This window comes from Aegilops tauschii, chromosome 5 (genome assembly GCF_002575655.3).
Source record: "Aegilops tauschii subsp. strangulata cultivar AL8/78 chromosome 5, Aet v6.0, whole genome shotgun sequence".
NCBI classification, from domain to species: Eukaryota; Viridiplantae; Streptophyta; class Magnoliopsida; order Poales; family Poaceae; genus Aegilops; species Aegilops tauschii.
This window is the reverse complement of record NC_053039.3, coordinates 489,139,556-489,152,057: the sequence shown is the minus strand read 5'-3', so window position 1 is coordinate 489,152,057 and position 12,502 is coordinate 489,139,556. Positions and strand designations below refer to the sequence as shown.

The following is a 12,502-nucleotide window of genomic DNA, read 5'->3' as shown; positions in this document are numbered from 1 at the left end:
AGTGCAGGCCAACAATAATAATATAAATATATAAAAATCTTCGTGTAATTAATTTACGCAAAATAATTTATTTAAAGATATGTGGCCTGCGCCAAAGTCAATGTCGATGCAGGGCGTCGGCGTGATGCGGTAAAGGCGTGGCAAAGCCTGAATTCACAGGTCGGTCCGAGTTCCGGATGCGGCGGTCGCCGAACTGTGTACGGAAACTGACCGAACCACCACGCGACCGTCGTTAATGCGGACACCATTTGATAGACGTGTGTACAGATGATGGAACAAAGCAGAGTAATAATTTCTTGGGAAAAATAAACCCAAACAAGCAAAAATTACTAGAATTAATAGCACCTGGTTTATTTGTTGTAGTAATCCGAAGAAAAGTGACTCCCAAAATTGGGACTCGATCTGCACACCCATTGCCTGATGGACGATAAAGCGACGGCATGGCGATGCTGGCAAAGGTTGGCTCGCTGAGGAAAAGCTCCCGGCCCAGCTAACGTGACGAAGTTGGTCGGCTGGTGACGCCGAAGTCTCCGGAGTAGGTTGATGAAGAGATGGCGAAGCCCCCGATCTAGCCGAGATGACGGAGCAGGTCAGTAAGGAGACGTTGCAGCTGCCACGTCAGCCGAGGTGTTGAAGCAGTTCGGCGTGATGACCATCGGCTTGAAGAAGCAACAGCGCGGCCATGCCGACGCAGGTCATAACTTGTGACGCGGTCAATGTCGGCTTGATGAAGTGACCATGCGGCGATGCCGCTGTGCCCGCTCCGTGTAATCCGTGGGGCGGCGATGTTGGTGATGATTTATCCTTGGCGATTCCGAACTCTTGGTCGGTTCGCCGAGATGAGGATCCGAAGAAGTTGAGCTTGGCTCAAGAAAGCGACGACGTGTCTAGCGCAGGTCGGCAGCCGTGGAGCAATATTGCCGTACTGGTTTGACACCAGCGTGATAGAGAAGATTACCTCATAGGAGGCTTTTAAATTTTATGGGCACGTGTTTAAAAACAACGCATAATACCCTAGAAAAAAATTCCTTCAAAAAGGTTGTCCAATATCCCGTTCATGAAGAGACATGAATTCGGGCCGGATTCGTATTCGCGCAGAAAACATATCCGAAAATTGGTCCACTCATCGGAAGGTTCCGGGAGTTTGAACCGTCGGATCGAGCTGAAATTTTGAGGGGTGGTAGATATGGGAATTCCGCAGCAGATGAACGGTTGGATCTTCCAAAGGACCTCCGAGCTGGGCTCTGGAGACCACGTCCTAAACTCGTCTGGATTCCCGTCCAGATTTGACAGGGCTCCAGTATATCGTAGATTGCTAGAGATTCCTCCTTCGGAACTCGACGAAATTTTGCATGGTTGTTGTAGACTTAATTCAGCACAATTCCACTAAAGGAATCGTCAAAGCGATGCTCGAGGACGTGGTGGCAGCGGATACAAGTTTGCTGTCCAGAAAAATAGCACGGTCACACAAGGGCAATGTTGACGTTGAGCCCCCAGGCTCCATGGATGATTCCTCAATGATCTTGAGAGAGATCGGAGTTGATGTTGATGAAGGTCATCGTCCGAACATGATGATCTGACGCGGAGTGCAGTCCTCGGTCAAGCCGGTGACGAAGATGCCAACGTCGCAGTTAATCTGCAGACGAGTCATTGATCCTTCGTTGATCTCACAGCGGAACTCTCAATGAAAGCACCATTGTCGGTTTCAAAACTGGCAGATCTCGGGATAGGGGTCCCGAGCTGTGGATCATGGATCGATGGGTAACAGGAGACAGGGAACACGGTGTTTACTCAGGTTCGGGCCCTCTTAATGGAGGTAATACCCTACTTTTTGCTTGATTGATCTTGATGAATATAAGGATTACAAGAGTTGATCTACCTCGAGATCATATGTTGTGGTATAAGACCTAAGGGTATGATGAATAATATCATAATGATCTAGCATATCCCTATCGACTAGCCCGGCCTCGGCTTATATAATGTACCAGAGGCCTAGGATAACAAGAGTCCTAGTCGAATACGCCGGTGGAGAGGAGTCCTTGTCTTGATCACCAAGTCTTGTGGAATCTTCCTCGTGTATACATCGGCTGTCCGAACTGGCCCATGAGTAAACGGTCATGGGGGTCCTCGGCCCAATCCAACTGATTGGGGGACGACGTGGTGAGTACCCCCTAGCCCAGGACACCGTCAGCGCTTAAGGCGCTCGGGAGGACCTCTCCGAATGAAACCGCTATTCGCCGAACATGGACATTTCGTGAGCCCTTAAAGCATTCGCAGTGTTGCCAAAGCCAAATCTAACACATTTGTACGTTTTAGCATGGAAGGTGATGACGAGAAGTAGATAGGGCAAGTGCTCCTTCGGTAAGTCCGAGCTTGTCCTAGATCTTGAGTAGGAGCCTTTTATTCTTCCTTGGCTCTGCTGGCCATCGAGTTGATGGAGGTGAATAAGGGGAGTTCTCAGATCAGCCGTTGCATGGTAGAGGATTTGGTCTTAAAAGGCAGCAACAGATAGACAATATTACTCATGGTGGCTTTGTTGGATTCTACTGAAAGCAATGGCAAGTGCTCCTTCAGTAAGTCCGAGCTTGTCCTTGATCTTGAGTAGGAGCCTTTATATTTTCCTTAGTTCTGCTGGGCATCAGGTGATGGAGGTGAAGAAGGGGAGTTCTCAGATCAGTTGTTGCATAGTAGAGGATTTGGTCTTAAAAGACAACAGCAGATACACAATATCACTCATGGTGGCTTTGTTGGAGTCTAACTTTAACAATAGTGAAAGCATTTTTTTTCTTAACTGGAGAACGTCTAAGATAGGGGGGATCCCCTTTCACCTCTCTTATTCAATATACTTGTAAATATTTTAATTAGAATGCTAGTCAAAGCTTTTGAAGCTAATCTAATTAGAGGTTTAGGCAAGTGTTTAGCGAATGAGTAGAGCTGCATCATCATGGGCGTTTGTCGTGAAGAAGCTACGACACCCACCACGAAGCATAGGCGATGGAGTGGCCGCCGATATTTTACAACACGCCGACTATTCTTCTGGTTGAAGGACGGCCGACAGGAACTGCAACGTTCTTGTTGACAGTTGCTTCATTCATTCCTCTTGGCTTGGATGTTGCCGATAAGAAGGTACTCCGACTAAAACTTAAGTCCATATATTGCTTTCGGCATCAACTTATGTTGGCGGCTTTGATGTCCCAAGTGGTTTGTCCCCGGCAACAGTAGAGTCGCATCTGAGTTGAGGTCGTTTGGACCCAATTGGAACACTAGATCTTCTTCCAAGGTCCTTCTTGCATATTTCAGGGACTCCGTTGTAATTTTTAATTCTTATGAGTCCTTCGGATATATTGATGAAGCTCTGTGGGTCCGTCGGGCCCATCTGTTGTTAAAAAAAGGAAAAAAGAATAAAATGATATGCGCCTCCACCTGGCTGCTCTTGACTCGCCAATGGTCGGCCGTCGGTGCTCCGCCGCCCAGCCCGCGGCGGCTTCTTCCTGCCGGTCGTTTAAAAAACTGTCCAACAAAAACGAAGCCCATCACAAGACACCGAACTGTGGACGGCCATCTAGGGCCCACATTACAAGGTTGACTAGGATCGTTCCCTTCTTTTCTTTTCTCAACACAAGTCGGCAGGTAGGTACCAAAAACAAAAACCAAGTCGGCAGGATATGGAAAGAACTAATTGAATTAGATAAAGAAATATTCAAATTGGAAGGGAAGGTGGTCGACGACGATTTAATACGTACTATTACCAAATGGATGGAGGCCACAGGCCACTCCTTGGCACTACAGCTTTGTTCTTGATAATGACAGCCAATCCAATGCTTAATTCAACGCCAGCTTAAAGTCCTCAATTATTGACACTTTAATCCTTGAGAGAAGCCGGATGCTGTGGCTACAAGAAGATCCCTGTCAGGTAGGTGTTGTGTTCCTCATCCTTCGTTTCTCCTGTCCTTTCCCTTTCATGCCGACTTGTCAAGTTTCTTCTCTTGGTGATGGGCGATGCCCAATCACACCGAATCGCCTCGAAGCAAGATCTGCTATCTGAAAATATCTGTGTAAATAATTTCTCTGATTTTTTCACGGATCTGGTAGTTAATTTCCAGAGGTGTGCATAGGCTCCCCGTTGTTGCTTGATTTAATCGCCGTGCGCCATGGCCGGAGATGATGAAGACGAAGGCGAAATGGCGGCGTTGCGGGAGGCTCTGCGGCAGCAGAGTCTTGCCGTCGAGATGCTCAAGGCCGAGCTGGAGGAGGAGAGGCAGGCGGCGTCGTCGGGGGCCGACGAGGCGCTGGCCATGATCCTGCGGCTGCAGGGGGAGAAGGCGGCGGTGCGGATGGAGGCCGACCAGTTCCGGCGGGTGGCGGAGGAGAGGATCCTGCACGACGAGGACTCGCTGGCGTTCCTCAAGGCCGTCGTCTTCAGCCAGGAGATGGACATCACCTCCCTCAAGAACCGCCTGCTGGCCGTCTGCGGCAGCAATGGTCCCTACGCGCCGGCCCCCGGCCGCGACGGCGTCGTCGACCTCCCCTGGCTAAGGAGGCTGGCCCAGAAAGACGTGTCGTCGGGGAGGAACGCCTCTGTCCCGGCGGCGCGGCTCGAGGAGCTATGCTCGGATCTCGATGCCTCTGAGGACGTCGGCGACAGCAGGCCGGCGAGGACGGTGTCGGACATCGGGGAGGTGATCCGGAGGGAGAAGGAGTGGGTGCGGTCCAACGTGAGCCACCAGGCGTTGCCGCCGAGGCTGCACCGGTCGTCCTCCCATCGTCTCCCGCGGGCGCCGAGCTACACAGCGCAATGCGCCATGCCCAGTGTCCACGACAAGTTTGAAGCGCCGGAGAGCGTCGCGTCCCATGCCCCTCCGAGATCCAGCAGGAGGTCATCGCCGGAGATAATCTCCGAAGAAGACGACGTGATCTCGTCGTCGACGCGGCGCGGTGACTGCAACGACCCCAAGCCAAGCGACGAGCGCACAGACGGCGCCATTGCTGATCTGGGAGCCGGCATTGATGAGATCAAATCCAGCGTGCAGACCCTCGCGACCGAGCTCGGCAGAATGAGGGAAACCAGCATGTCCAGAGGCGACGCGCAGATGCAAGTGCTGGCCGAGATCTGCGCAAAGCTCGACGCCATGAGGCCCACGACCATCAGCAAGCAACAGAATGCTGTTCATGGAGGCAAGAAATTCTCCAGCAGAGAAGTAGGCAGTTCTTCCAAGGGGCCGGTGACCACTCTGCCACAGAGTGAGCTTCTGATGAACCAGTTCATTGAGGTATGTGCCATGATCTCCTCTGCTCTCCTTGCTAGGCCCTTGGCCAAGGTTGCTACATCCACGCCATGGTTTAGGTGCATCCTCATTTTTGTCGTAGCAGTTTTTCCATTCGTGCTGTATAAGCAACACAATCCGCTGTGGTAGACGTCAAAGCTTTTCCCTCCCAATTTCCATTCATTCACTTTTTAGACAGTTATTTTTGTAATAAAAGACATCCCTATGAGACAATGCTGAAACAAGATCGGCTTTGTGTTATTGTTGTCCTGAAGAAATTTTGCAGCGTAATTCTACCATGGTCAATTTACTTTTGACACTGAAATTCTGACGGTGGGTAACCCTGAAGTACTATACTCGAATTATTTTGACCATTTGTTTTTGAAGAAATACTTGAGAATAATTTTGTCCAAATTAACCAATGCAAGAAGCGTGCTATGTGTTTCCCTCTCTTATATTTTTTGGGCTTCTTTGATTCGCAGAACTCTAAAACCTGGGATATCGGTTGTATGCCCCTTGTAATTTGTGTACCTTTTCTTCCATCTTAATGAAATGGCGTGTAATTCTCTTGCGTGTTCGGTAAAAAAACGCAGGAATAAGAAAAAAAATAGGATTGTAATGCCATGGCTATTTGAATTCTACAGGATTTAGGTTTGTTTGACAGCATCATAGGAAAAAACAACTGATTGTTACCAAGGGGTTTGAGTGGGTTATAAAGTTCCGATGAATGTAGTACATAGGAATCTTTAGAAAAAAATTCTGTAGGATTCAATAATATGAATCAAGCGACCAAAGTAGAAAAAATTCCTAAAGACTACAATCCTCTAAATTTCAGATGAGAATCCTTTGATTCAAAAAGCCCCTCGGTGTGAGACTTGTGCTTGTTACCACTCCGAACCACCTTAATTGCATCGGGAAAAGAATTATATGAGACCAGGTCTCACGGGTTAGCAGGTGAGACCCATCCTGATGGATGACACGTGGCATTCACAAATCACAAAGCATCTACCCCACCTCCCACCTGAAATCAGGGGGGAGATTAGATGCTTTGTGATTTGTGAATGCCACGTGTCATCCATCAGGGCGGGTCTCACCTGCTAACCGTGAGACCTGGTCTCATATAATTTTATGATTTATGGAGCACACAAACTCCCTAAAAAGCGTTCTTTTCTTTTATCAGCTTTTTTTTTGCTCATTTGGATAAGTACTTTTTCTTAATTATCTTAACAGGCAATGATGTACATCCCGTGAGATCTGTGAAGGGCTAGATGATTTTTATTGGTTTTGGAGTTGGATTGACTGAAAGATTGTTGATTTCTTTACCATTTTTGCCTTTTTCTCGGCGAAGATGATGTGTACATGAGAGCTTGTGTGATACCGTTGTGGTGTTCTGTTAGGTATAGTTGTGCTGATTTTGTTAGCGTCACGGGAGAAGGTGACGTTGATGTAATGTTACCAGATTGATACATGTACAAAAAAGAAAAATCATCTAGCTGTTTTTTTTTGTGATTTGGGCTGATTAATACATGTTCTTTCCAAAAACATCTCTCGACATATTTTCATCAGGATTTTTTTTTTGTATTTTGCTACTCTCTTATATTTGAATTAATTGATGCAGCCTCTATACAGGTCAATTAATTCAGATCGAAGAGTAGCGCAACCTAGATTTTCACCTCATAACTTCAATATTCGGATCAGAGGGAGTAGCACAAGATTTTCACCTCACAACATCACAAGGTAGCGCGTCATTGGGTTGGTGCGAGTATTCCGCATTTTATCTTTACACCTTCTTTTAGAAGGGGCCCAAGGACCTAGAGCAACTTTATTTTTATTTTCATGATAATACGTGTTTCATTTATATTATAAGGACCATAGTACAAGCCATGTACTCCCTCCAGTCTTTTTACTCCGCATATTAGATTTAGGTCCAGTCAAACTTTGCAAAGTTTGACCAAATATATATTAAAAAATATCAACATCTATCATACCTAATATATATTTCATGAAACTACATTTCATAATGAATCTAACAATATTGATTTGACATTGTAAATGTTAATACTTTTTCCTATAAGTTTGGTCAAATTAGATATGATTTGACTTCAGACAAAACTTATATGCAGACTAAAAAGGACCGGAGGAAGTACATACCGACTTGACAAACTAAAAAAATAGAAAAACACTAGCCTTTACATAAAGGAACAGTGGCCAAGAAATAAAAATACAAACAAGACCAAAGAAACCTTCGAGCTTGACACCAATGCTCGTCACCTGCCTCTTGCACCACCAAACAGCCACCAAAGAAATTGATGAATCACCTCTACACCCGAGCTCGACGCGGCTCCATCGATTATATGCAGGTTTGCGGACCTCTAAGGCCACCACGGCACGAGGAGGGCACGACGCCGTCGGAGGAGGACATGCCGCTGCGCCATAAACGGCCACCGGCCACGGCCGGTGAACCGTAGCTCTAAGTAACACGCACATTCCCACGCCAACATCAACGTGTGCGAACTACGACATACTCAAAGCACACTCTGAAAAAACAATCAAAGACAGAGAAGGGCCCCGGTCGCCGTTACACCAACGGAAGTACTTCGGCCACCGTTTTCTCCCAGCCGCCGGCGACCCGGAGCTCCCACTTGCAGGTTGTTACGCAGCCCTCTCATCGCCTTCGTACCTCACGCAGTGGGCCGCGCAGTCCATCGTACGGACGATGTTTCTGGTGCCGCTCTCCTCCACAAGGCGGTTCCAGCTGCAGGTTATCATGCACCGCTTCCTCTCGCTATCATCGCCTTCGTGCTCCCGGCAGCAGCCCACGCAGTCCGTTGTACGGCCGTTGTTTCCGCCGCCGCTCTCCTCCACAGCACTGTGCGGGCACAGCGCAAAGCACTGGGGGAAGTCCTCCTCGGGGCTTTCTGCCAGGCATTTGTCTATGCAGTCTTCTTCCTCTTGCTTCAGTTCCCGTCCGGCCACCAGCAGAAGCCCGGCGAGCAGGAAACACCCCACAGGGCTGCCCTTACACTTGCCACCCATGTCTACTGCCTGCTGCCAGCGATTTTACTTGGCTAGATATTGGAGACAGCACAGGATAAGATGGGCATGGACGGGCGAGAAGGTGCAGTGTTTATGCACGGCGAGGGGGGCATGACGACGTGCACGGCGACTAAAGTGGCGAGAGGTGCCTGGCATCGATCCGACGATCGCGCACGGCGTCCCGTGTCCCGACGAGTTGACATGAGCTCGTGTCCCGGAGTACAATATTTTTGAATCGTTTGCGAGCCAGACCTGGATGGGGTGTCATCTGATCCATGGCCACGCTCAGTTAAAGGAAAATTGGGCAAATCAGATGGCGCTTTTGACTTCGAGCACGGCCATGCACGGCTTGGTATCTAACATTCTTAGGAAGTTACTCCCCACTTCTACCTATTCTCTCAACATGCATACTATCCCTATCATCTTTATGCCACATCATCAATAAGTTTGCAAAATCAGCCAATCACTCTTTTCCATCCTACGGTCATGGCCTAGAAAAAAATTTAACTAATTTTTATTGGCATGTAGACATGCATGTCGTTGCTCAGTTCCCTACTTAAATTAACACCGAAGGCCAATGGTGTCAATTCGCAAACAAAAAAGAAAATCCCAACCTCTTCTCCTTCCCGCCCGTCCCATCCCCTTCCCCTACAGGCTCCTAATTACTTCATTCAATTACCACAGTCGAACAGGCACTGCTCCACCTCTCCCCTTCGATCTATAAATGTTTGCCTGAAAAGCAAAAGCCCCATCATAGCCCTACTCCTCTTCGGATTGCCCCTCCACCTCCCTAAAATCAAAGTGTATGGTCTCTTCTTGTTTCTCTAATGTTTCTGCGGATGGTGACGCCCTCCTTTATATCTTGGTTTGGCTGCAGGTCATTTACAATCCATGGTGTGGATTAACTCCTTGAGGGCATGTACAACGGCGTCTACTCAGCTGTCTGTAATGTTTTCCACCTCAAACTTTATATTACGTGGAGGTGAGAGAACAGGGAGAGAGAAGGAGGCTGTCTGCAATTTAACAGACCATCGGTATCCCAAAATTATCGCCACTTACCGATAGCCTTTTCCCACTGTACGCTCAGGGGTGTCGTTAATTTGCGGTTTCCCCGCTGAACCGTGCGTTTTACATGCATGATCAAGCGAAGAAGTCACTACTAGGAAAAGGCCTACTAATGGCGCACCAGTTTTGCCTACTAATGGCGCACTACTGGTGCGCCACTAGTACCACGCCACTAGTATTAAATACTAATGGCGCACCACTGGTGTGCCATTAGTATCTGGTATACTAATGGCGCACGGCGTGATGCGCCATTAGTATAGACCAACATGCGCCATTAGTGTGCCTCCCAGGGGGCAATATTTACACATGTGCTTTGCCATACTAATGGCACACTGCGGGGTGATGCGCCATTAGTATCCTTTGGCATACTAATGGCGCACGTTGGGGTGATGCGCCATTAGTATGTATATTAGGGATTTTTTTTCTTTTCTGATATTTGCACAGATTACAAAATATATTATTGGACAGAATATAGATAGCACCACACAGCAACAGCAGATTCATCGAATACAATAGAAGATTAGTCTCCGAATACAATTCATCATATTAGTCTCCGAATTCAAAAGACCGGACAAAGATAGAACATTACAAGTCTCGAGACCGCGAGTAGCGAGTTTGTCTTCACAATACAAGTCGATATTGATCATCTAAACTACCATCACATAGAAGAGAGCTGCGGTCATCACGATGAGCATCATCGCGATGAAACTGGTCTTCATCCGGTTTCTCCAACGCTCCCTCCTCTCTCCCGCTAGATAGCGCGCGTATCTACATTCCGCCTCCGCCCTAGTGGTGTACCCTTTGTAACTGTTACCGCTGAAACGGTGAACCTGTCTCCGACACTCCTCCCAGTCGTCGTAGACTCCAGGAACCTTACCCTTGTACACGACATACGACGGCATCTCTATGCACTAGCCAAACAACAGACAATACATAAGCAATATATAAGTATGCAGCAAAAGGATCGGAAGAGAAAAGCAAGACATTAATAGCACGATTCATGGTCCTACTAATAAATAGCATCGATTACATCTAAGTTGAACGACTGTCCAAACCAAAGAGACATACAAGTTCATTAAAGTTTAATTACAACATGAGCTAATCAATGTTTCAGAACTACACATAGCATCACTACTTTCGACTCGACTCATGGGACCGGAGCGTGGATGAAGCCGTCGTCTGTCGTGATGGTCATGAAGTCGCGGACGTTGTCAGCCTGCATTTGTAGCATTGTGTCTATCTCACTGTTGGACGGTTGATATTTGAGGTAGAACTGCCCGAGGTACGAAGGACATCTTGATGGATGATTTCTGCAAACTCCGACTGGATGCGAAAGAATTCTTGTCGGATGTCCGCGTCCTGGATTGCCGCCAAGCTTGCGGCCCAATCTTTGAGATTATTTGGTAGCAGAAGGTGATTATGGTCCCGTACGATCGCCCGCATGTGATGGAGGGCGTAGTAGGCATCCTTCTGACCGCCAGGCGGCTGCTTGACGCAGGGGAACGTCGTATTGTGGGTGAACACGTGCCTGCCGTACCTACGAGCTGGCCTCTTAAAGGTGCCTCCAGATGCGGCGTAGCCGGGGAGAGCATCATCAAGAACTTTCTTGATATTTGTGTAGTCTATCTTGGAGTCACGGTCCGGGTCGAAATACGTGGCCATGGAATATTTCGGGCTTAAGAGGATGAGTGTGCAATGTGTGTCACTGCACAGAACACGAAATGTTAGAAAAAAAAGAAAGATCAAAATCTAAGAAATCATATGTTACGGGGCGGTTAGGGGATGACTTACTCGGGAAAGTAAGGCACGAGGAAGTTATCCTTATCTGGGTTTGCCAGAATGACGCCTTCGAGGTGTGAACTCGCGACTTGCCGGTCCCCAGCGCTGCCCAAGATCTTGGCACGCATGTAGAAGGGGTCGACCATCACAATGTCCGGAGTCTTGTCTCTAATGATCCGCATCTCCATACTCAGCGAAAACAGCCGAACGAAGGTGTAGTGCAGCGGATGAAGGTTAAAATAGCAAAGATGTCATCAAACCACAGGACGATCGTACCCCCGACGGCGCTATCCACAAAGCCCTTGCCCTCTGGCACCTTGGCCACGAAAACCGGGTATGCCACATCATTCTCTCTGAGACGCCGCTTCTCCAAAGAAAGAACAATGTCATGCAGACTCCGCATAGCACCGGTTGCAGCATTGAGCATATTTGTCAGTAGCATCTCCCTACCCGCCACATGCACCCTCCTCGAGATATCCTTAGGTGAAGGTGGCCCATCCTGAGCACGGATCGTACTCGGTGCCGGCTGGCTCGCACTGGCGCCCTTGTTAGTCTTTCGTTTCTGTCCCTTCTTCCTGATCTGCTGTAATGGGATCGAGTTCTGCTCACAGACCGCCTTCTTGAGCGTGTTGGGGCTGATAATATTTCGCACCTCAGCTATCTGAGGCTCGGTGAAGGCGGCAGCTGGAGGCGTCTCCTGAGAACTGAACGCCAGACGACACCTGTTGCAATTGGGTTTCTCCGCCGTACCAGCTAGATCGCGGTCGTCTTTTTCAGGGTTGGGTTCTTGAGAAGGAGACCCGCAGAACTCGTCACCGTACCCATGTTCGGCAAGTACTTATCGACGTTGGAAAATGTACCGTCTCGTCCGGATCCTGTGCCATATGCATGTCCGGATCCTGTGCCATAGGGATGTCCGGCATATCCGGTAGCGTTGCGGCGTTCTTGCCATGGCTTGGCGCTGGCACGACTGGCGGTCTTGTCTGTGGGGTGGTGTCCCCCGCCCCCAAACGAATCTGGCTCTTCGGCCAAAGCAGGGGCCAGCTTACGCAGGCACTGAGGGTCATCACATCATCTTCGTCGGCCCCAGCGGGTCGAATCGGAGGTAACAACTCGTCGCAGCCTGGCGGCACCCGAACCAGTTCAACCCTATACAAGGTGGGTGGCATCGGATTACCGTGGAACACGCGGTTGCCCGGTTGAATGATTCTGCCCTTGGCGACATCAACCAACTCGCCGCCCACGAAGTGCAGGAGAGTGCAAGGAACGTCGGCGGCGCCCTGCGAAAACATGTAGGGCGTCAAGGATGCCTAGTCAAAGGCAAGGAGATGAAGTCATCGGCCGAGAGGCTTAGTTAC

At 48.7% G+C, this 12,502-nt stretch overlaps 1 protein-coding gene across 7 annotated transcripts; it reads left to right on the top strand.

Moving 5' to 3' along the window:
- The first annotated feature begins 3,656 nt into the window (after window positions 1–3,656).
- Window positions 3,657–7,118, top strand: LOC109780204 (uncharacterized). Of its 7 annotated transcripts, XM_073498230.1 has the most exons (3): window positions 3,675–3,913; window positions 4,093–5,270; window positions 6,495–6,806. In XM_073498230.1, exons 2-3 carry the CDS (start codon window positions 4,152–4,154, stop codon window positions 6,513–6,515), a joined length of 1,140 nt encoding a protein of 379 aa, XP_073354331.1. In that variant the 5' UTR covers window positions 3,675–3,913; window positions 4,093–4,151; the 3' UTR covers window positions 6,516–6,806. The 7 variants fall into 7 exon arrangements, with proteins under 7 accessions (XP_040246858.1, XP_020194373.1, XP_020194372.1 ...); XM_040390924.2 differs by lacking the exon at window positions 6,495–6,806 and having other exon boundaries at window positions 3,657–3,913; window positions 4,116–5,525; XM_020338784.4 differs by lacking the exon at window positions 6,495–6,806 and having other exon boundaries at window positions 3,670–3,913; window positions 4,104–5,525.
- Window positions 7,119–12,502: the final 5,384 nt, after the last annotated feature.

Bases quoted from the DNA above. Each gene is read 5' to 3' on its own strand.
- LOC109780204 (XM_040390924.2), top strand. From the start codon at position 4,152: ATGGCCGGAGATGATGAAGACGAAGGCGAAATGGCGGCGTTGCGGGAG.